At 41.3% G+C, this 25,937-nt stretch overlaps 1 protein-coding gene across 2 annotated transcripts in view; it reads right to left on the bottom strand.

Annotated features, from left to right (window-relative positions):
* The window catches only part of AUTS2 (activator of transcription and developmental regulator AUTS2), an 803,913-nt gene that overhangs the window by 422,970 nt on the left and 355,006 nt on the right, over positions 1–25,937 (bottom strand). For both annotated transcript variants that reach the window (XM_075719936.1, XM_075719937.1), the window contains exons 3-4: positions 15,012–15,113; positions 6,642–6,677 (exon numbers count right to left, since the gene is read on the bottom strand). In XM_075719936.1, coding sequence (XP_075576051.1) covers positions 6,642–6,677; positions 15,012–15,113 — 138 coding nt within the window. The remainder of the gene's footprint in view (positions 1–6,641; positions 6,678–15,011; positions 15,114–25,937) is intronic.

Below are 25,937 nucleotides of genomic sequence, written 5' to 3'. Positions count from 1 at the left end.
ATAAGGGATAACTCCTTGGGGACATGGTCTCCTGAATCACTGAATCACCAAATATGTCTGGGGTCTGTCCTAAAGAAATTCATCCTTGCACTGTTCAGACAGAGGATGAAAATCTGTGTTTCAGCAATGAGGGGGGCAAACCTGAAAGACCTGAAATTCTGAAATGTGATCTTAGTTTTGCTTAGTTGGATAAGAAACTGCTGCTGTGCCCTGCTTTCCTCACTTAAGATTTGGACACTATAGTTTCACCCAATTCAAAGAACTGTAAAGATTAGTACTTTAAATCAAAGTATTTTATTCAAAAAGCATGAGCATGCATTAGGGCAGGGTTCTACAACATATGAGGAAATACCATTCAGAAGGGTTGCAAAAATAACTCAGACCTTCATCATCTCTGTTCAAAACGATCCGAGTGGAGACCTGTCTTGACCAAATTCCAGCCTAGGTAATTTATTCTGATTACCTAAATATTCCTCAAATATTGAGTTAATAATACGTGTTTTTCTTAACCTCTAGAAAAATACACAGTTTTGTTCTCCAAACCCAGTTGTTTTGCTCGAGCTATTCTCATCATGATTAGTAGGATGCTGGAAATATACATATGCCTGCTTTTGCTGTTCTTGCTTTCATGGTCATATTGTTAGCAAACTCTTTAATGAGTCTCAGTTCTCCCTAGGAACAGCACTACCATTTATAAATGCTAAAATTAATAGACCTGGGGTAGATTTTATTACACGTAATGTATTTAGTTGGCAATGATGATGCCTCCCTTACAGCAGCTGTTACAATAAACTGCATTTTCAATGGCTTCTGGAAAACAAAAGACAACACCTAAAAGATTTCAGATAAAGAAACACCAGTTTCCAGGTCTCACTGCTCCACACCAAATCTTCTCCACTGAGGTCTGCAAATACTAATAGGTAATTACGACACACAGAGAGATTTCTACTGGGGATCTTGTCCACTTTCCTTGAATCTGAATTTACTATCAGAAGATTCATAACCTCTGTTGTCAGCTTCACTTCTGCAAAGAGTGGGCACACAGAGATTTTAAAGTGGAGCTAAAATGGATTTCAGCATACCCTTCGCAATAATAATTGGTAAAACTAATTACAGTGAGAAAAATTGGAGATCATTCATTACCCCACTAAGCAAATCAGGATTTGTTAACAATGATTTATAGTGCCAAACACAGGATACTGAAGACTGTCTTTTCAACTGTATTCACAGGGGACACGACAGTTTAAGTGTGGTGCCATCCAAACAGCCACTGCTGTAGTGCTTTTGTAGACCTCATAGTATTTCAGATGGATTCACACTTTTACATAAGCAAAATATATTTAAAAGTTTGGCTTCTAAAGTCAAACACTAAAAATAAGTGAGCAACTTAACCGCCTTGCAAGAACAACAACTCTTTTATTTACCAACATCACTATGTACACGATGTGGAGTAAAGTATTATATCCCTTCTGTAACATCACCTGGTTGAATTTCTTAAACCTCTTTCAAATGATACGTGTGATCTAATCTGTTTGTTTCTCTCATGTGGAAACTAATGGGTGTTACTGTACTGTCTAGAGTGGAGTCTCTTAACACACTTCCACTTGAAGAGAGTCAACAAGATCACAAATTTGACCACCTCAAAGAACAAAACATAGGCTACTTGGGATTGCTGCCACTGCAAATAGACCAGGCAATGAAGGAAAATCTACTGGTTTTAAAGGCTCTATCTGAAAATATGTGCCCAGAGAATGTGCTGGTATAACTAATTCCACATTTCTTCTGTAAGGTAATGTCTTGGGTGAAAATCAGTCCTGTTGCATAGTGAAATAGCTGGCCTTATCTAGGCCAAATACCGGTTTTCCATCATCTCTATACTAATACCACCGGTGCTCCACTTATTCTCCTTGGGATGAGTTTTTAGAGCTCTGAGTAATGTAATGCAACATTGCACAACACAGTGTCCCAGTGGCATGCTGTAACTACACAAACATCTGCTGAACTGAACCCACTCAGGGCCAAATTGGATAGCACAACTGATTAGCTAGAGCCTTTGGGAATATGCTCACGATTTATGTTTGTCTGAGTCACCAGCCCATGTGCAAATCACATTTTTCTTTTTTCTTCCTTTTTTTAAGGTGGAGCAAGAGCATTGTTTGGAAAAGAAGTGACACAGGAGTTTCTTTCTCCCTTCCAACTCCCCAGTACTGTTTCCATCACCAGCTTATTACCAAATTCTATCCAGCTCTGAAAAACCTACAAACTCTGTGCTTTTTGGGGAAAAAACCTGCTAACCAAAAATAAGCATTAAATAAAAGGAACAGAAAACCCTCAGCAATTGCCACAAAGACTTGAGAAGCAGACCAATAGAAGAAATGGAAACAAGTTGCCATAAACAGAGAAACTGTACAATTGCCAAAGAACCTGACAATCTTGGGAACTGGGTTTGTCATTTAAAACTAAAATACTCGGTTATTTAACGTTTTGATTTCTGTTCTGTTTTGTGTTGCAAACCAATGAACCACCTGTATCCTTTAATGTGAATTTGGCTGGGTGCGAGATACACAAAAAACCCTAGCAAAAATCATTCTTTGTAGTCAGAAAAGAGAAAAAGCTTTTACTATTATTCAAACTCCAATCGTATTCTAAAACATCCTTCTCAACCTCCTGAAATCATAGACAGGTAGACAATGCTAAAAATTCACATAATTCAAACAACTTTTCTTTCAAAGTTAAAAAGGTGGGGTTTTTTCCTAAAATTCTAACTACTTTCCAATTATCTGATCTGACTTCTTCATGAGATGTAATCTACCTTATATTCTGTCTTTGATGAGAGACAAAGACAATTTGCAATGCAAAAAAATATCGAAGACAACTGGAAGACTTTCCAGGAAGTATTTAGTTATGATTTCTTAGGGTGCACCAATATTAAGAGCATATCCAAATCTTTTTTCACATGCACCAATCATAAACTCGACTGACCCCGTAGAAAAAAATAAAGTCAGGCCAGTACAAAAGGCTTATAGGAGAATTAGAACTATTTTTACCTCTGCCTCTTCTTTTCTAACTACGTATTTAATAATATGTATAAAGGATAGGAAAGTGTCCACTCTGACAAGGAGCGCCAAGACAGGTGAAACAGATTGCAGCAACAATGAAAATGGCTTTTCAACAAAATCTACTGAACGTACTAGCACTTGTGAAAGAAGTAGAAGGTAAGTTGTTCCTAACTGAAAAAAACGTGTGGAGGAGCTTAGAACTCCTCAACAACTTTACATCATTAACACTCATTCAGTGGTTACTTGCACATGTCCCTCTTTGCTGAAGGCACCTAATTAGAAAATCTGTTTAATCAAAGGCAGTTCTGATCATCCCGGTTAGGTATGAGTTAGGCTGCATCACTTGATGGAGATTCCCAACCCTCTCCATTGACTCCATGGCGAAGGTGGGTTGTCAAAGCAGGCAGTACGAATGTGCTCCCCAGAGCATCTGAATTTTTCCTTTACCTACTGCTTTTCAAGAAGCACTAACATAGAGGCAACAAGAACATAAGAATCCAGTCTCCAACTTCGCCATTCAGAAATTTACCTAGTTATAGCATAAAACTAGGTAAGATTTCAGCCTTCACCACTACTACTGGAAGTGCACAATGAATTACTAAGATGGAACTATCATACAGATATTAGAAAAATGATTTCGTATTGCTGGGACGTGTCAGGTTTGTAAGTGTTTCCCTAAACACTCGGTGACCTCAGGAGGTTCTCTATAGAATAAAAGGATCCAAAAGTAATTTTTGCTTTGCTGTAGCATGCACAGCATTCACAAACACTGCAGACACATGACCCTCTACGCATCAAACTCGAGTGCCTGGCGTAAGCATGGTTCTTAAAGGAGATTCCAAGTCTGACAACTATTATCTCCATTACAAACATGCTAGATAACATGGCCTAAACACACAAAGATTCCATTAAAACTTGGATTTAAACAGCAAATATAAGCTACTTAATCCATACCTCAGTGTTCATTCATTTCCGAATAAAACCTGCTTCCATCTGCGTTTCTGCTTTCTGTAGTACAGTGAATCTACCGCTAGTCCATTTTAACTTACCTGGTTGCCTATGTTTCCTTTGGTGTGCTACAGTATGCATTATTTGGGAGCCAAAGCACAACATATATTGATCAATAATTTCCACAGGCAAAAGCTTTATTATTATCTATTAAACTAAAAATTACTGTTGTTTTGTTTGAGACCAATGACCCTCGTTTTGATGTTCTGGGTTAAGACTGAACACAAAAACTAACAGTCTTTTCTAGTTAAAAGTTTTGGAAAAAAGAAGTCAATTCAAGTGCATATTCTTTTGCACTTTGATAATGCAATAATTACATTTATCAGAAACACATGCTAATTGGATCATTCTGGAGCATTTTTCTCATTGTCTGGTACCGCAAAACACATCTGGGTTTTATTTGCCCCATGTAAGTTAATAAGGGTACAGACTTTTTTAAAACAATAAGCAAGATAAAAACAATTTTCCAAAGTGAAAAGGGAGGAAAAAAACCTCCCCGTTTCATCCAAGACTGCGTAAATGTAAAAATTACTTTAAGGGAGAAACTGAAGGGACGTTTTCTATCTACTCGGCTATTAGTGAAGAAAGAGTAAGAAAGTTAAAGAAATCTTGTTACTATGACTATACATAAGAGACAGTGCAGTAAAATACATCATATAAATGGAACCTAATAAGGGATGTCTCCCCCACCTACAGAGATCCAAATTAGTATGATTTAAAGTGCCAGTACATTGGCACTAGAAGATGTCAAGCTTCTTGTTACTAAATCCCTAACTCAGGAGAACTGGAAACTTTCAAGCTTTTTGCTGGAGCATAGGGGATGTTGACACCTTCCAGATTTCATTTTACTGGACCAACCCACAGACAGTATGGTGCAAGGGAACAGCAGATGGCTTTTCTTCTGTTACCTCTGTTTCCTAAAGATGAAGCTGAACATTGTTCTTAAACCATGCATATTCAGCTCCTGCTATAAGGAGAACAAAGCTTATTTATACATGTTAAAGCCTTCCATCCCATATTATATTTGTCCCATTCCAGAGCATATCTGTATATGTTCACATGATTTGAATTTTAAGAGCCCAGGCAAAGTAAAGCAATTCGCTCTGAACTATGGGAAGATATTCAAGTTTTAGTCTTAATGCAAAATAAATGTTGAGCCATTTGATATTATTTTTCCCTTCATCCCCTCCCTCTTAAAAATACATATGACACAAACCAGGGGAAGTACTGAAAAAAGGAAACCAATTTTTCCCTGTTTCACAACTTACCTTACACTGATTTGGGCTTTGGTATAATTAGAAAAGCAACCACAAAACTTTTTTCAACTGATAAAGCTCTTTTCAGACCTTACCACTGGCAGAAGTATGAACATTCAGTTTATTCAAAAGTCCAATGTAAATCCAGCAGGACACAGCCTTCCTCCAGGTATTAAGCAATTTTTGTGCTTGCATTTTACACTTTACTTGTGAGGTCACACATACACAGTTTAATCCCATAACTTTCTTATAGGATCACAGACCTCTCTGAAAAAAGACTAAATTTCACCATGTACTAATGGAAGAAAATTACTCTCTGGGAATCTGACAAGAGAGCAACAAAGTTTTTCCATCATGTAATCGAATACTATATAGTTTCCTTTTCCCCAGAGTTTGGTGAAAAGATAGAAACAGGCTTTGATTACACTATTAACTATATAGAGCAATGCTACAGAAAAATTCTCACTGCATTTTACCCACCTGTTTTTGGACATACATAAAGCTCTATCTCTCCTACAGATATTATAAAGGCAGAACAGACATGCTTGGAGAATATAGCACAAGTTACAAGTGAAACAGGGTATGAGCAATTTAAATACATATCTTGGAGGAAAATAAACAGTGCATTGGATTGACTGGAAAACATTTTTTACTCCCAAACTTATCTGTTCAAGTAAAAGGTATATTGATGAATGTGGGAATAAACAGATAGAAAAGTATGAACATAGACTGTTAAATCAATAAAGGGGCATGCAAATAAATAACAAAAAAAGACTGATCAATTACCAAACCAGCTGGGGCCTGATCCTCTTCTCATGGCGTAAAATGTAAATCTAGCATAAATACAATTACAGCTGTGTTTCCAAGATCATCTGTGAGACATGGGGCTTTTAACCAACAGGTAGAAATCACTGTGTCATGTTCTCTGGACTGTGGTACACAGGAACTGAGACAAAACTGCCATAATGGGCTCTTTAAAGTCTATGAATCAATGAGAATTGGTACAAGATCCTACCATCTCAGATGAGAGAGCTGGTAAGACCATGGTTCATTTTATTTGCTATAATTGTATAAATTAAATACTGTTGGAATTTATGTAGTATATAACACCTGATTAGTTCAGGAAAACATTGACCACCATGTCTGAAGTGTTACTTACAATGCATTCGTGGAGGAAGAAATAGAAAAAGATAAGTTAACCTATTGGGCAGACTGAGATTGGTTATTTATGCTTGTTTCCGTATAATAAGGCACTCTCGTTTCAGGAGTAATGCTATGCTGTTCAGAGGCACATGTGTTAAAGTTGAGATACACTTACAAAGTAGCCTGTTCCCAAGCTGGAAGGAGCTGAGCTCTGCAATAAAACACAAAGACAAAGTGGAAAGTCAGCGATGGTTTTTAACACGTTCCAATCCACATAGCTCATTACCAGCCCTTTCCAAGCTTTTCATCACTACATCACAGCACCAATGTGCTGCCCCTTGTCATCTGCTACTGAAACAAACACGGTGTTGCTTAATTTTTCCCTTTACATCTCTCAACGACTCTGAGATGGTAACGTGCTATTTACTGAATTCCAAGCTTCTGCGGTGGACGTAATTGCCAATTTATTTGACAGGCAGCTGGGTAATGAATTAATGATGGCATTTCGCCCTGCACTGAGACTAAACAGACACTCATCAACCAGCCTTCCTGACATGCTGACATTCAATGCCCTGGACTCCAGCTACTCGGCTTTGTGGCCACAAAGGGGCAGGCAGGAGGGGGAAAAGAAAAAAACATAGACTGACTTCAAAACAAAAAGCCCGGTGGGTTTGGATGACTTTTTCAGTGTATGACCTGTTTGCCAATTTATTCCCGAAAGGCCCTGGTTAGTACACACATAGTGCTTTTCTAAAATGAGACATTTTGTAAACATAATTAGTAGTCTGAAATGTAAAGAACGCGTGGGCACAGAGAAGCCGCTTCAGTCAATGTACCATTTCCTGGAGAACGCAGTCACTACAATTTCCCATTTGGATGTCCACATTGTTTTACAAACCAAGGATTTAAAAAGAAAAGAAAAAACAAACAACAAATATCTACAGTGTGAAATAGATTTCAAAACTCAGACCCATGAAAATAATTAAAACTAATATTGCTACCATGGAAAATAATCAAGTTTAAATGCTTAAAAAAAATGCATCATGAAATTCAGTTTAAGTGGGACATGATCACAACCTCTACTTCACAGGAATTAAGGAAATAAACTGTTTTGTTTCATTAGTTTTTCATCTAAGCAATGGGGATTACACAGCAGGTTCTCTTAGAGACATGGTGAGAGACCTAAACATCTCAGTTCTAATCCAGGTCACTGGCTGTTACATTAAAGGGTGAACAGTTCCCAACACTACACCCCTATCACCTGAAACACTTCAAGCCAGGCTAGTCCACGGACAAGGAAGCAAAATGCAGAGGATAATTCTCTAGTGAGCAGTGGGTAGTCCAGATGACCAGTCTTTAACTCCTATAGCTCAATTCCTGTTTCTGTTCCTTCGTACAACCTCACTTTCAGTAATGACACAGCTCAGTGATTACCAGAAACTGCACAGGGGCCCCAACCAGCCTTGGCAAACTGTTGGAAACATGCAGAATTTGCATCCCTGTCATCCCTGTTCTGAGACACTATTGCAGGGAACCCTAACAGCAAATTCTCTTCATTTCTGATCATGGAGCGCAGCACTGACATCAAAGAAAATAAACCCCCACAAGAGGCTTATGGTATCTTTTTACTGAACTCGGCACGGCAGAAATAGATTGTGCCAAGAAATTTAAAATTAACAACAAAATTCATTGCAAATAATCAGAATATTACTGTGTGTTCACCAAAGCACTACTAAAAAGAGAGGTTTAGAGAGGTTACATACATATAGGGGAAGGCCTTCTGGTTTAAGACATTAGAAGTTAAAGACTTAGCAAGAGGAAATCACCTTGGCAGTCGTAAGGGTAGCAATATCATAAAATCAACAAACTCTGTTGGGACATCTTATATGAACAAACAAAAGTGCTATGGAAATTTGGAAGGTATGTGGCTCCTGCCCCTTAATATTCTCTATCTTATATGCTGCAGCTACTGAAGGACTCGAGATCTGCAGCCCGCATGTTTGGTTATCAGCGTGCAAGGGGAGCTCCACAGAAATAGAAAAACTCCTAAGTCCTTCTGGCCCCCCTCTTGCTGCGCTGGGGCCTCAAGCTTCCCCTGCCACCATCATCCACAGCAAGACCCACTTGGTCCCAGTGATGATGTCCCTGAAAGCGCCTCTACAGCAGCATCACACTGTGGTGCAGAGGAATGGGCAGTGCAGATTTGGGAACACAGGGCCATGAGGCCCCTGGGCTTAGCCCGACTGCTCTGCTTCCATCTACATCCCATGACTGTGCAGCTGGGAATAACCTGCTAACCGCCACAGCCCTTGTCATCACACAGCCTGGCTACTGTTTCCAGCTAGAAAGCCCCCTTCATAGGCTACATACAATGGTTTTGCGAGCCACTGTGGCCTGTAGACTGCAGCTCTGCAACAACTGGTAGAGAGCGCATTTCAGCACGTTCCAGTTTAGCACCTAATGCATTTACTTCCCTGGTAAAGCACATCAAAATGTACTGCCTTTCACTTTACTCATTCTGCTTTCTGCTTCACGCCATTTAAATACTTTTAATTTAAGCTAGAGATCTACCCACAAACTACAACACGTGCAATCATTTTAACTGCTTTTGTTTAAGCTATGTACAGATGCCAATCGAGTCCCACTCTTTAACTCACAATTTTTAAAACTTACTTTACAGGCTGAAAGCTCCAAAGTTTGCATTCTGCATCTGTGTGTAATTTTTGTCTGCTTTTTATTCCAAGCTTTGGAAGGATCGAGTATCAAAACAAAACAATAAAAAGGAAGAAAAAAGAATAAGCAAACAAAGTATTTCCCACTGAATATTTCCATTCCTTCAAAAGCAATGCTGCAATGGCTATGGGAGGATAGTTGAAACATAGCAGTCAAATGACTTCCGCTGAAAAGAAACAACTGTGCATTTTCAGGGAATTGGAGTTTGCTGGATGGAAATATAGCCCTTCACACATTGCATGCTGCATATGGACAGTACGGTTTGCAAACTTTTTAATTGAAGAAAGACTGTATTGCACATGCATGAATGACTAAGTCAGCTGTGTTGTGAACTGTGTGTTGACAGAGCATATAGGCTGAAGCAAGGGCTATGCAAGAAGACAGCTTCTCACCTTTTTTGATAACTCCCAATAGCGAAAGGATCCTACTACCCAGTGCCCAGCCTTGGTACCAACTGATGAATGTGATACTGTGTATGCAGCATCTTTACAAGCCCATGCTGAGTCGTGATCCTGCACTGGATGGTTCTACATCTCTTATATAAAGTGTGCCTATAATAGAGGTAATGTTTTCACTTTCCGAAACCCTTTGCAAAATTCGACATTAGATATACTATTTGATATTCACACAACCACCAGCAGAAGCCTGCATCAGGTGCCCACCAGCAAAACACAAGTCACTTGCTTAAAATGAACAGGGTTTTGGTTTTGTTATTTTCCTTCTGCCTTTTTTTTTTTTTTTTTTTTTTGTTATTTCCTTTCTTAAAGAGAAGAACTTTTGGCCCAGGAGCAAAAATGTAGTAACCCTCGTGTAAGCATTAGTTTATTGTGTACCAAAGAAAATTGCATCCTTGAGGTCTTGGAAGGCACAGTTATACCCATTTTGCATATATATTGTGCATTACTTGGGGAGCTGGGTGGGGAGAAAGACTGTGTTGTACGTATTTGTTCTGGCTATTGTTTATGCAGGTCTGACTGAATGAAGGAACAGTGGGTATCATTTCAATTTCTGATGTCAACATCAAATTACTTATTTAATTTCATGCCTGGCGAAGCATTGTATAGCTACACGCAGAATCATTTCACTTCATTTGTTATGCTGTGTTTTCTTGGCGATTGGCTTGCCTTCCAACTGACAGCTTTAATTACGACATGAATTTGATTGCACTGCCGAGGAATTAACATAATGCAACAAAGCATTTAAGCACCCAACCTTAGACACACAAACACACACATACACACCCTTGCATACACACACATACACACACACACGCACACACAAAGCAGCAGCTACTGCAGCTGATCAGCTTCTGGCACACACACGCAGAGCTTTGCTGGTGTTATTCCACTTAAGATACAGCGAAGATTAGTGGGGATATTCTTGAGAAGGAAAAGTACTACAGATTTCAGAGCACATAACCCAAAGACTGTTTCTCAATGTGTCTTTCTTTGGGCTTAGTATACAAGTGGGAGGAATGGGAGACCAGGAATTGAAAATATCCCATATTTGAGGCCAAAACCGTGAGCTGTCCACAGGATTACACTGCTGGGGGTGTAGACAGTTTTTTTCCCGAAGCAGGCAGCAACAGACCTGGTGGGCAGGGCACTCCAGGACTTACTCCTCATTTGATACCTCACTGTAACCTATTCTCCAGAGCAAGGTACATAATGAAAAGGGGAAAGGGAGGCACTCACGAAAGAGCACATCAGCTTTGCTGAGAGCCCAAGACAAGACCTTTCATGTAGGGAACAAATAGAAAGACTCCTGTCCCACTCCCTACTCAAGAATTGGAACAATATTCCGGACAGAAAGATGCCAGTGGTATTTCTCCCAGATTGTGATTCCTTGTTCAGCAAAAGCAAGCAGAGGCCAGGCAGTCCACGCTTCTGTTGTGCGGCAAGAGTGGGAGACCTGTGCTGCCTCCCTGCTGCGCCGCCTCGGCTGATGGCCACACGTGAGAGGCTTTTGCGATTCATCCCCCACGGAAAGCCTGCAACCAACACCAGAAGCAGCAGGCAGGGCTGAGGGTGCCCAAAGCAGTTTGTCAGCCCTCTCCCGTCAGTGCAGGCTTGCACTGCCGCTGCATCACCATTACCGAAACAATGAGCAAGGTTTGTTTCACAGGCATCAGATTTTTAACAGGACTAGCAATGACTTTACAGCAATGACTTTACAGCTGAGTGTGAGCTTCAGTGCTGTGGTAAATCAGGAATTTAGGAATGTGCACCAAAGAAGTCAGGTTTTTTGGTTTGATTTTGATTAGTGAAGAGGTGGCTGAACCCCTGAATACTCCGTGCGTTTACCATCCAGGTTAGCTGTAATTCTCACATTTTCCTTAAGTAATCTCCTGGCTGCTTTATAAAACGTGGGTAAAAAGTACCTCACGTATTCCAAAGTGGGAAGACTCAATTAAAAATAAATACATACAGAAAGGTAAGGAAAACAAGTTGACTGAGCTCCAAGCTGAGGAAAAGAGAAAGCACTGCCATCTTGTCTCCAAGCAAGATCTCAACAAAATGAATTCTACTACTGGCAAGATTTTGATGAGATTAAATTGACTACAGCACCCTATATATAAAGAAGGAGCAGCCCTCCAATTTCTCTTTTAGGCCCCTGGAGCTACCTCTGCCCATAAAGGAAAAAACAAGTTGTCATTCCAAAAAATACTATATAGGGGAGAAAGGCAGAAAGAAATAGGTTTATGAAATTCAAACAGGGAGATGTTTTAGGGCACTGTCAAACGCTTGCAATGGAGCATTCGAGCAATCATTATCCCTAATCTCATAGAGGTCAAGTTCTCTCCTAATTATATTCTCTCACAGAGGGGTGTGTGCATGTGTGTACATGTGTGCCAGATGAGGACAAAGAAAGGAGTTGATGGAAATCAGTCTCACTGCATTGCATCTGACAAGAACATAGGATAGTCCTCTTCCTACGGTCTGAGACTATTTCAAGCTTCATTATGAGAAAAGTCTTCTGTTTAACATGGTCTTTTCATTGAATTATCTTCTTTTCATTTTTGACCACCTCTTGCAAATGCTGCAAATTACCTGCTTGGATCTCATTAGCCTGGAAAGGAGTCATCCCTTGTAAACACACTTTGCATCAATCTGCGTTATCCAAGGAGTGTAGGTACATTTACAATACACAGAGTTGAAAGATATCTGACAGGAGAGGGAATGAAGCCACTGACATGTCAGTTTGCAACTGGATATTCATTATACTATCTCCCTCATTCTGCATCTGTCACTAAGCTATCACTTAGGCTCTGCATTAAAGCTCATGAAGCTAACATTTCTGTTTTAACAGCTTGCTTACAACTAGGGATTTGAAAACTGATCATCCACCTAGAGTATATGCACTTCATTCATTATACATATTTCCATGCAGTAGCCATGCTTAATCTCACAATGCTGTTGGGCTACATCAGTGGAGATTCATTGTATTTCACGTCCAAAATTTGCTTCCTGACCTCAGGGTTAATCTGCCTGTGATATTTTATATTTTTGTTCTATCTTCTGTTGAGTACATGATTTTTTTCATATTTCTTCTGAGAAAATAGTGTTAAAATCAGAAAAGCATCTTCAGACAAAACTTACTCTTTTGTCTGTAGTTTTTTCTGGACAGTAATTCATAGATATCATTAGACAACTCACTCCTTCAAAGGTTATTATTTAAACTAACCTTATTAAGCTCTTGATGCATCTTTGTGCATAAGAGGACAGTTTAAGGCAGGCTCACCCATAACTGGAAGTATCGCTATCACTTTGTAAGGCCCTGTCATTTAAAAAACACAGGCTGTTTGTCTTTGGGGGAGAGAGAAATGCAGAATGGTATTTACTTTTCTTAACTGAAAGAGTCTGGGAAAGGCCACCACACACTCAAGGCAAGATGAGAGTTATCTTGTGCACGTTTTTCAAGTCTCAGCTGAACTGGCAACACCAGACCACATGCTTGTATTGCAATGAATCATCAAAGCATAAAGGAACTTACTTATTAAGCAAAACATAAATTATGTATAACAATTTTTAAATATACATTTTCACATATATTTACACAATGTTCCTTTTGAGCAACCTGTGAATGCCTATGTCCTCTCTCGGGTGCACTAGGGAAGTTATATTTGCTCTCCACTTCCTTTTAATTTGCCACAGTGCCAAGACAAAGGGAAAGTATTGTAAGAACATCAGAGAAAAACTGTATTTGATTGGTTGAAGGGGAACCAGGACGCTGCTGTCACTGCCAGGTCTGGCGCTGCAACACTGAGAGCTGCTGGGAAGCTCAAATAAGCCTCAGAGCTCTCCACTCAGTACATTGCAAGGGAGTGACAAGGCTAAATTAAAACCATGCTTGTAAGGAGCTGTGAAGTTTTTTGCTGGAAGGTGCTGTGTAATTGTGAAGTTCATTGCAGTGACTTCTCAGCTGCCACAGGGCTCAGAGCAAGCTAGGATGGCAACAGTGACAGGCTGACGGTCAGCTGCCATCCACTGCTACCTGTGCGGAGCATTCACTTACTATCTCCTCTGGTTTCACTCTCCTCTTCCAAATACAATCTTACAGCACTGCACTGAGATTGACCTCACCTGACAGCTACGAAGGGCAGGCTCTGAAGCTTTAACTGAATGTACCCATAAAGGTTGGCTCTGGGGGAGAAATGGACCTCTAAAATAATGTGACAAAGGGATGAAGAAAGAGAGTGCTACAGATTTCACACCTTTGGGGGGGGGGGGGGGCAGGGGGGGACAGGCGGGCAGGGCGAGGAAATCAGGCAGCTGTTCCAGTGATATGCACAATTCAGCAAAAATTGCTAGCTGTGTGCCTTCAGGCTTAAATTCGCACAACAAAATGTATCCTTTACAAAGGTATTCCTTTTAGTGTCTACTCAATTCTGTTTTATTGGATTGGCCTATAGAGGACACCATCCGGTATCTGTCATCCAACTCTACATGGACATGCTATCAATAAAATACCCATTTCCAAAATGTGGGTTAGTTAAAAGTAGGGCCAGATTGCTGGCTGATACAAATTGGTCTGACTGTTGTAGTTATCCATGCTTTTACCACCAAAGGATCTGACCTACAAAATCCCCAATGCAGATACTCTTTTGGGACAGGGCTGTCTTTATATTCTGTGTTCTAAAGCATGTAGCACAGAGGACCCAGAGCCATGAATAAAACACTCAAGGATTGTAATGGTACACATAATAAATAATAATCTAATTGCAGCAACAGAAAGATTTCTGTAGTCATTCATATGTCGGAATAACTCATGCGTGTCATTCAGTGAATGGCCAGCATTCTTCAATGGAGAAAAACATTCTCTGCGGAGCTGTCATCTTAGGACCTTCCACAGCAGTTTAGGTAGAGCAATAAAGGCAGAGCTTATGCTATTGCTGGCCATGTTATATCAATTCATTACATATAAATTATCTGAGTCTCTCTAGACGCTCTAATACTTTTCATAAAGACAGTATTTAGCCCAGAGACATGCATTCTTTTCCTTCCCCACTTGGGGTAAAAAAAGGCCATCTCACTTCTCAGCTTTGCAGAGCATTTTAACTTCATTAAATGGCCTTCAACTATTTCAAAATGAATGAGCGTTTTCACAATTTACACATTGTACCGAACTTTGAGAAGTTTACTGAACTGGGGCAGAAGACCTAAGTTACCTCCTCCTCTCCCAACCCCCCAAAAGGAAAGGGGATTTAGCAACAAACCATCCCAGAGATTAAATCCTGTTATGACTTACACCACCCAGAAAACTACACCAGGGGTTAATAAGAGCAGTATTTGGCTGCAGGACTTTTACTTACGTCACTGAGTCTTTCCCGAGAGCTACTTCGATGGAAACCTTTTGATTCCCCACTGGCGCTTTCACTGTCACTGTCTCGGCAACTGTTTTGACCTGGCTTGAGCTGCAGGAAAGAGAAAAAACAAAGAGAGCAAGGCTTTAGCCTGGTTCAGGTAAGTCCTCTTGTCCACTGCTCTTTAACCCATCCCCACATCTACACAAAGTAGCGTTTACGTGGATCTTGCAGTACTGCCACCAGCACAGTGCAGCCTTGGTGCCAAGGCAGCATCTCAGCAAGACCGTGAATGCAGAGAGCAAAGCAAGCTCACGCACGGGCCGAGACCCTGCAGGTAGAAGGAGGCAACATTCATGCCCCAAGGAAATCACAGTTTAAGACCTTGATTTTGGGAACTTTCAGACTTCACAAGTTATTTATGCCATAGATGCAGTTTTCAAAGTTACTATCACATCGAAGCGTGCACAGAATCAATCCCTCCCTCATTACAGCATAAGAGTATTGAGGATCTAAGAGGAATGGAAATCTCCCCAGGGGAAGGAGCAGCCATCACTCCAGGGAGGCCTTTTGCTGGACTAGCCCCTAACAACATTGCCTGGTACTATAAAAAATTCTTGACTAACCTCAATGTTCATAAACCAACATGACATAATTAATAGGTATCAGATTGTTTTTGCCTTTCAAACTGGCTTTAATGAACTTTACTGGCATTGTAATAAGTGAAAAATAAAAAAAAAATACAAACTGTATTTTCAAGACAATTGAGAACACATCTGCTTTCTCTCACGCTGTGGATTGTGCAGGTCAACATATTACAACAGCAGCATACTGAAATGAACATTTACCATATATATACATTACACACATGTCCACAAGCACCTATACATATACACAGCAAGAGGAAGATATGAACTACACCTACTGCAATGCTGAAAATGTATATATTTGTTTTAACATATCTTTCCCTATATTTTGCTTGGATGTATTAAAATTTTGTTTTAGCCTTGTTGATGCTTTGGTTGACCTGACTTCCTGTGAAGACTGCTTACTCCTGAAGTTAGTAGTGGCAAAGAGTCAATTTCAGAAATTTAGATTTATAATCATATACGTAAATACTGGCAGCAGAGGGAAGTGCAGACAAAATACTTAGCAAGGTACCTAATGAAGTATTTTATGAGACACCTACTATACTTACCAGTATTCATACAACAAATACCTAACAACTCTTCCTAACCTACTCTAATTACTAATACATCCGTAGTAATTTCTATTCAGACTGTACAGGAATAGATAATCACACTCATCTCCATTTCATGACTGGGGACCAAAAGTTCCTTCTCCATGAACTCTCTCCACCAACTTTTTCCCCCTTTCTTCTCTCTTTTCTTGTTTTCTTCCAGTTGTCCCAGATACATGCTGCACAAGCACACACAAAAATTCACACACATTCTCTTTTATAGGCACACGCAAACAAAACATACACTTCTGCTCTGTTTCCCAGATATACGTTCCCACCCATATACACTGTTCACCCATATACACTGCTGTTCTCTCCCAGGTTCACTAAAGGAGTGCACAAAGCATCCTCACCCTAATAGTTATCATCTGTTTCTCCCTAGCATGACAAGAGCAAATTGCATTTGCAAGTTTGGTATGTGTACTGCTTTACCTTCATCCCTTATTCCCCTCATTAGTAAAAGGCAGCTTTGGGTGCTCTCTATCAGTCAAGAGAAACAAAGGAGAAAGTACATAAAGCTACAGGCTGATACACGAGAAGCAATGCATGAGCACAACTGCAAAAAATGGCACAGGTGTACACTCAGCTCAAAGAAAATGTAACATAAGAACTAGAGCTATTTGTCAAACACTTACAATTTAATAAACAAACTAAATATTCCACAGCTCAGCCAGAAAATTTCAAGTAAAAAGATTTTTATTTCAAATGGAACGGTTTATCAGTCAGATCTAATAGATCTAGGTAGCATTTTTTGGAGGCAGAGGGGAGGATAACGAATTCAAGTCTTATACTTCATATATATAACTCACAGATCTTATCTAGGACCACTGTGTACTGTAATTTTATGGTCCTAGGTTTAAAATTTAACCACCCAAAGGAAAATGGATCATGTTTCCCTGACTCAGCCTTTTGTCAACATCCGCTCAATGATGGAAAAACTCTTATTGTAACTGGGGCCTGAAGAATTTTTTTCCAGTCTCAAATTTTATTTTTAGAACCTCAATTTATTTTGTACACAATTTTCACACATTAGTTATTTGCTAACTAATCATAACGGCTCATCTTTATAGTTCTTCTGCATTGCAAATTCCAGCTATTTACAGAGAAGAGAAGAAAAACCCAGCAGGTGTCATTTTTCTAGACACAATTTACAAGTAATAAGAGAATAAGACCAAGATATCTGAGCCTGAAACTCTGTAGAACAAAGTGAACTGCATAGACTAGACAGCAAACTCAGAAGTTAAGTCCAAGTTAAGATTTATAAGCTTTCCATATTTTCCTTTCTTTTTTTCCAAGCTGAGTTTCTCCATGTGCCAAACTGTTGAGGGCTTACACTTCATTCCAAAACCCATCAATCTGTGCTAAATTAAAAAAAATAAAGCATGGAAATGTGCCCATTGTCTTCTTTTAAGAACCTAAAGTTACACACAAAAGCACATGAGAACACTTAATGTGGATAGGCAATAGTTCACTTTGAGCTACTCGCACAGATTCAACCACTTAAAATTAAAACGATGTTGAAATAACATAGTGCTGCTAAAATGGTCTGCAGATAAAAGACTGGATCTTTAGTTACACTGCATGCGTTCGGTGCATTGCTCTAGGACACATGGGAACCCTAAAATCAGCTTCCCCTGAAAAATGCAACTGCCCTTGGAAAAAATTTGAAGTGCAACGTTGACAACTGTTGTTATTGTATCATTCCTATCAGGGTATCCCATGCAAAAAGCAAAGCCAGCATGAAATTCCCGTGATGCCTACTCAGGCGTCTCACTGAGGACCTTCCCACATTAACACAGCCGTTACTCTTGTAATTTGCGCTGAGTAGGGAACGAAGAAGGGTTTGCAAAAAGCGCATTTGACTCCATGCTTTCATTGTACAGTGGGAGTAAATGTACCCATGTAGGGATCTATCTACAGGGTCTTGCAAAGAGGAAATACAGACATTTTCTATACTGAAAGCACAAACCCCTAAAAATGCAGTGTTGCTGACTCACAATGAACTTGCACAGCCTCGAGGACTCCCTGAGCGCGAGAGACGGGGCACATGCAAAAAAAGTGATAATCGGTGACCCGAGGCCGCTTGCCCAGTCTGAATGGCATGGGGCCAGGACCCTGGTGCACACCCATGTCTCCCAAACTTTTCTAGGCATTTTTGGTCATTCTTAGCATCATCACATCATATATCTGGAAATCTTTTATTGCACTACAGAACCTATTATTTTGTAAATAAAAAGATCTATTTAAATCTGTTGGAGGATACTGAAAGTCAAGCAGAAACTGCATGACTAGGTAACTATGCGTCATCTATTAAAAGTAAGAAAGGAAAAGGGAAAAAAAAAAACCGTTCTGGAAGGACAGCTGCTGGCTGAAGCACTGGGCTGGGACTCAGTAGCAAGTTTTATTTCTGAGGTTTCACTGCACCCAGTTCCCTCCCCCAAAAGTGAGAATAACGACGGGTCTTCCCCACTCTCCAAAATTGGTCTATTCAGAAGGTTTTTTTAGCAGGGACAGTTTCTCAGCAGGTGATTGCAGAGGACATCGCACACTATGGCACCCGATAATCCCACTCAGTGCTCTGGGGGCTACTGCTGTATGATTTCTAATGGTGAGGTGGCTCCACTGCCAAAGCTTATAAAAAAAAAACCCAAACCAGCAAACCCTGAAAACCCCCGCACTCACTTGGGCTTTCATTCTTCCCTTTCACACGGACACGAGTGGTATGGAGCCTGCGTGCTTCAGCTGTCCCTGCCCAGGGGTGGGCGGCGGGGATGCAGCAGCCTCCGTGAGCAGGGGCTGGCGCTGGCGCTGCCCGTTCCCCGCAGCCCCCTCCGCAGCCACCGAGCCCCTCAGGGCAGCCGGTGGTGCCTCTGGGAAAGTGTATTTAGGAATGGGCAAAAATGCCACAGCACTGAGGAGTGAGGGGGGAAAAACAGTAAGAGTGGGCCCTGCAAACAGCCACATCAGGGACGAAGGAGGGGGAGGAAGTGCTCCAGGAGCCGGAGCAGACATTCCCCTACACCCGGGGGAGCGGGTGGATATTCCCTGAAGGAAATGCGGCCCCTGGAGAGCTCATGCTGGAGCAGATTTTTCCTCAAGAAATTGTCACCCATGAGAAGGACCCACGACAGGAGCAGGGAAAAGGCGCGGCAGGAAGGAGCTGTTACAGACAGACCACGGCCCCCATCCCTCTGCGCCGCTCAGGGGAACACAGAGGAATAAAGGAGTGAAGCTTGTGGGGGGGACACAGTGGTGGTGTTTCAATTTTTGTTTTGTTTCTCACTATCCAAATCTATTTTAACTGGCAATAAACTAAATTAGTTTTCCCCAAGTCGAGGCTGTTTTGCCCATGACGGTAACTGGGGATCTCCATAGAATCATAGAATCGTTTAGGTTGGAAAAGACCTTTAAGATCATCCAGTCCAACCATTAACCTACACTACCAAGTCCACACTAAACCAATCAAGGGTAGACTAGACTAAACCATGTCCCAAAGTGCCACATCTACCCGTTTTTTGAACACCTCCAGGGATGGTGACTCCACCACCTCTCTGGGCAGCCTGTTCCAATTCTTGACCACCCTTTCTGTAAATAAATTTTTCCATGTCTTGATCTCAACTCACAAGCTTTTTCATCTTATTTTCTCCCCCTGCCCTGTTGAGGAGGTGGAATGTGAGAGAGCGGCTGGGTGGGAGTTTGGCCCTTAGCCAAGGTAAACTCACCACACCGTGGTTTGGTGTAAAGCACTCAGCTGCTCATAAACTAGGCCAAAAAACTTCAGACGTATGACTCTGCGCTGCCCTGCAGAGTAACGCAAAATAGATGCGGAGCTGGAACTGCCACGAGGGACACAGAGTGAGAAGGTAATGGAGATAGCACGGGGAGGAGAGAAGGAGAGGCGTAAGATATGCAACACTAAGAGGGACCATTTGAGATGAAGAAAAAAGAGAGAGACTAGCTCAGGCCTGAAGGTCACAAAGAAGCTGGCCAGAAACTGCTAAGATTATGAATAAACAAAAAAAGATGCAAAAAACATCAACATGAAACTGCTGTAATAGTAAGCACTAAGAGCAACTCTTCTTTCAGGGCACGGAGAACTTTTCAGATTTGAAATCTAACGCAGCCATTTTTGCATCAGGGAAATATGCAGCCCTATTTTGTCACAGCGAAAGTGCAAACTGAATATTCAGCTGTGTCCAGGGAAAGTAGCTCTCCACTATGCTTCCTTCTGCCATTCGAAGTTAAAGGGTAAAGTAGACCTAAATATGCAGGCTTAAGAGTAGGACAGGTCTACAGGAATAGCGCTATAGTTATTACATTAGTCAGACATTTCTGTGAAATGAAAGGATGGGGGTGCATAAGCCATAAAACACTCCTAAGGATAACCCATAACAACATGGCTCTCTGTTGCCTTTTGTCTCAGAAAGGAAAAGAATCAAGGACAGAGATAGTCGATCATGTCAAGAGGTGTAAGGGAGGATGAAAGGGCAGCTGAGCCCCAGACTACAGGGAGCATGATCCCCTTGGGACCACAGTATGCTTTGCTGGATCCCTAAGCCACTTTAGATAATTCCATAGTAGCAGTGCCTGGTTAGCAAGTAACAAAAAGCAAAATAAGTAAACCTACTGAGAATTTAGCAAAAGCCTTTTTCACAGAGCTTATATATCATGTCAGAAACACCCTAATGCAGCTCTACTGAGCTCTTTTTAAAATATATTTTAATTTAAAACCCCGTACCATTTGGCAGCAGTAAATCCAAGCTATGGTATAGTTTCGAGGCATCTGAGTTTCCACACCATATGGAATTAAAGGATTATTTCACTACGTTGTACTTTAAAGTTATGAATACTAACACTTCTCCTTATTATAGCGCAGCCAGCAAGCTAAGCCTTCACCAGAGTCCTAGAGGAAGGGGACACCTGCTTCCCAAGGGATGGCATAACCCTACTGCAGGGAGGGGAATTTTAGGCTTTCAGTTCTGCCTGTCATTCTTTATTTATACAGCTTTTGCAAGGGCAAGGCAGTCCAAAAATCTTCTAATCCAGCTCCTACCTGGGTGGATATGTTCTCTAGCTCAGATCAGCTGGTGAACAGACTCGTACATGCTCTGTTAGCAAGGCTTCCTGACTCCAGAAAGCCTGAACAGGTACAGCCCCGTCCCAAAACCATAACAGTAGTTCGTCCTGACCAGGGCAACAGCCCTACGCAGTACAAAGACATTTCTACTTGCTCCTTCATATACACAGAGCTTGCCTGCACTTGCTCTTTGGGCTTTTCCCAGCAGCCCAGGCTCAAGCCAGGTTCTGAAGATGTGAATTTTTGTCTCTACTGGCAGTCACATACTTTTCCCAAATGCTGCACATGTGGACCTAGGCAGAAGCACTGGCAAATCAGGCAGTTGCTGATGACTGCAGGCTGCTCTGGGTGGTCAAAGGCCACAGAGCAGTGGCCGGTTCAGTCTCTGAGAAAAAAGAAAGCCTCGCTGAACCCAGTGAGATCCTAGTTAACAGGTTGGACCACCTCAGCATGATTTACCATGAATCCATCACTGTTTCTTCAGGGCTCGGCAAACAGGAGGAGTTCGGCTCACAGCACACAAGCAGAAGGGAGGGTGCTGGGGGGTGGGAGAGCCTGCACCCACTCCCATCCCACACGGTCAGAGGGGCAAGAAATGGGCTCCTTGGCAGTGTCAGGCTGAGTCCTCACAGCTCCTGGCAATGGTGCGTGAGCCATAGGTCTGCAGAGGGACCCAGAGTGGCGGGCACGCCCATATGCTGGTGTGAGGTAGGGGGACAGGCAAGCGATGGACTACTGAAGCCTCTTTAGCATCAGATGCATCTGAAGCTGATGCATGGTTCAGCACTGGGAACATCTCCAGCATCTGACTATGGAGCTGGCTCAACTGACTCCCTGATTGATTTTACCCATTTACTTTTTTTCCAACATGAATGTCACCACATGCTCTAAGGACACTGCTTTTGATGTGCTCTTTGGGCCAAAAAGCTAAGTGCAGTTCCCACTAACTCCCACCCACTCACAAGCGTGGAAGAATCATCAGCAAATTAAAATAGTATTGTAGCATCATTTTGCACTTAAATGAAACGTATTTTTCACTTCAAAATCTATTAACTTTGATTTCAAAATATGACAATTCATGTTGAAGCATAATTGATTCTAAACAACAGAATAATTGAGTATAAAAATTAGAAGTATAACATCAGTGGATTGAAGGGTGATGAGTTAAGCATTGTTCAGTTAAAGGGTGCTGCTTTTTAAATTGTATCTAGAATAAATAAGAAAATATCTTTACTTTTCTGGTCAGCTCAGCTTTCACACACATACATCAAAACAGCACTGAACTACAGTGCTACTGTGATACACAGGCCCACAGGCATGGCAGGAACCCCTGCTTCACAAGTACTGCACAAACACAACTTAAGGCGCTGGTCCCTGACCTACCCAAGCAAACACACACACGTAAAGTGTCTTCCATCAGTCAGAAAAGAGCAACAGGAGATTTCATGTAGGACTGAGTATTTGATTGCAAAGAAAACATATTTTATCAATGACTGAGAACAAATCTGGCTGTATGAAAACAAATAAAAGGAGAACTGCTTAGCAAGAAAAAAACAACAACAGTGTAAGTCAAGGCTTGTTACTTGTGATTTAAACCATGATTAACAGCTGTCATTTAAATACTTTCATTTAAATCTATCTTGCTACTGACATAAGTTAGACAAATACTACTTATACAGCACTTACATGTCACCCAAAGCTTTAAAAATGGTTCAACACAGCAGCTGTGAATCTGGAGCAAGACTTCTACCCTGCATTTCTAACAAAGCCATGTTCACCACCACGACATCTGCCTGACTAGCTAAAGAGATGAGCAACAAAAGGAAAGCAAATCAGAGGTCAGATAATGAGAAGGAAGAATATTTACAATACACAAGTTTAGGCAGTAAATATGAAAAAAGAATTCACACCATGTGTGGACTCTGAACAGTATTAATACAAAGACATTTTTCACACCAAGGAAGAAAAATCTTGTTACCTAAGAGATACAGTAAAACATTAGGAGAGGCTCTCAATGTATATCTTGATATTTAATCTTACAACAAGCAATGCACATGCTCCAAGAAACTGTCAGCTGCCGAGGATCAGGGCCTACATCATCCTGGGATCTGACATCCCTACCACAATATGAAGCTTTATTTTGCATACCTGTATGGTAAAAGTGAGGTAGACCAACAAAGACAAGATTTTATCTTTTGTTGTTTCCTTCCTGCCTCTACCAAGAAGAAAAAGTAATTTGCCTGTTCAAAAATTCTTTTTATGAAAAACAAGAATAAACACACATATATATTTTTCTAATTTCTTGTTGGCAAAAAGAATCTAACTCTAATAGAACTTGAACAAATAACTATAAACAATTACCTAATTAGCTCTATGATACAGAACAAGCATGTCTTTAACTTACTTATTCTAAAGCACTGATGGTCATTTCCTGCTGCCTGTGAGCTGATCCAGAGTCTGCTGCTGCACTTGCTCAATACACTGGAGTAGAGGAACTCATCCTCTACTGCCTTAAATGGGGGAAATCCTACTGAAACAAACAGAGCTACACCCCTCTTCTCCTGGGGAGAATTTGGCTATTTAGCATTGTTATTACAGAAACACCAAGTGATCGTGTTCTGCTCACAGTAGCAACAGCAGAAGCAACATAGGCTAAGAATAAATAGCATCCTTGCCAGCGCGGGGGTAGGGGATAAAGAGAACAGGCATTTATTTCCAGATCCTCTTCTCCTTCATTATATGCTTGGGCAACCTTAGATATATAGCTCACAGAAGGTACTCTGAAGTAGCTCTGTAGCTCTATTTTATCTAAGTTACACAGAGAATGCAGCCCATCATTTTTTCCGCGCTGTTTATACAGAAATCAAAGATAAATTTGGCATAAACTCATCACACCCCAGAATCATACATACATTATACAACATATACAGTGTAACAGACTTGCTCTGTTCCCCAGCTCCTGTTAAGAGCAGTATGAAACAGCAAGCTCTTGGCAATTGCCACAAATGAAGCGTATTCCAGCACACTTCAAAAGCTGAATTGCAAAAAAATATAGGCTTCTTCTGACCCTTTGCATTTTGATGGTTGCACAGTGAGAAATATGGCCTTTAAAATTACACCTTGCAAAGCACTCCATTGTACCAATCAATCTCTCCAAGCAGCTTCCATAGCACAGACTCACGCAGGAGAGAGGGATAAAGAGCGGGGGCCTGGCCGGTCTGCTTGGAGGCAGCCAGAGCGGTGGCAATCAGGGTGGAATCGATCTGCCCCTCCCAATACTAACTCAGTGCTGCTGTTGGGCTTGTTTGTATCCCACCCTGGATTTCCAGGGCTCTCCCTTGACTCTGTGTCAGGGAAGCTAGCCTTTGTACTGCTAAGAACCACCTCTGAAACACAGCTGCTCCAGTGCCTACTCCTGCCTGGTACAAGTGTACCATCCTTGTCTGCATGGATATACTTGCATTCACATTCTGACCCATATATGGCACAAGTCCCGTGTGTTATTCAGCCGAGTGATGCCCATTTACGCCATCTGTGCTTCTGCTTTGTATGTCCCAAAACCAGATTTTAAGTTCTACAGGCATAGACATAATCTTTTAATACAGCTGCATGTCCCCCCGCAAGCCCTGGAAACACCCTACAAGGAGCAGTGTATGTGTATTCACTGCAACAGTTTCCACCAGGGACTGTTTTTTGTGGTTCCATTTAGGCTTGCTCATTTAAAAAATGGAGAATCAAGCCAGCAGCTTTACCCCAAAGCATAAGCATAGCCTATTTCAGAGCACTTGGCAACGATGACTTTCCAGATCCTTCTTGTTAGACCATTACCAGCTCTTGCTTCACTGGTGACAGGCACAGGGTCCAGCCTGTGGCCTCAGGGACTCTGTCCCAATCTCAGTCCTGGACCTGTGAAGAGTTCTTGTTTCTGTTGTATGGGAAGGTCAGGTGAGGTAGGAAAGCGGAGGCAAACACTACCTTTACTCTGAATCTCTGGAAAGGGGAGAGGAGAACAGAAATATTATCCCATTTAGCCCGGAGTGTCTGACATCCAACCCCCAAAGGACCCTGCCTGGCCTCTGCTTGACTTTGAAATGTGTAACTTACTGGAAGAATGCTTAAGTAAGAAGATGAAATGAATCATATGATGGAACAAAAAGCAAACAGGCCAGGTCAAAAAAATCTTAACAGCACTGCAGCTCTACAGCTCTCTGCAAATTCAGCTAAAGAGCCTCCATCTGTTTTAATGAAGGGAAAGATAAAACCAAGGTAGTTTCTGTAGCATTTCACTCGTTTCAAGTCCACAAGATGGTTGCTCCTCATGCGCAGGAGATGCAAGATGAGATGAGACCTTTTGGGAACATCTAAAGATGTGAAGCAGCTCCATGAACCGAGCCTGAAAAAAGACCGGAGTGACAGTACTTGCTTGCTTGAATTAAGGTATGGCTGCCGTCATCCTTTTTTCCCTCAATGTACACCACTAACCTGACACCCAGTTAACATTACAGAAGTAAATAAGTGTCTTGAAGGAGACATCAGTATTCATGGATGGACCTCAAGATGCTTGCCACTGTTTACATAAAAGAGCCCTGTTATTTCATAGTTCGATATAAGCCCAGAA

Source organism: Pelecanus crispus, chromosome 12, assembly GCF_030463565.1.
Source record: "Pelecanus crispus isolate bPelCri1 chromosome 12, bPelCri1.pri, whole genome shotgun sequence".
Lineage (NCBI taxonomy): Eukaryota > Metazoa > Chordata > Aves > Pelecaniformes > Pelecanidae > Pelecanus > Pelecanus crispus.
This window is presented reverse-complemented; position numbering and strand designations above follow the sequence as displayed.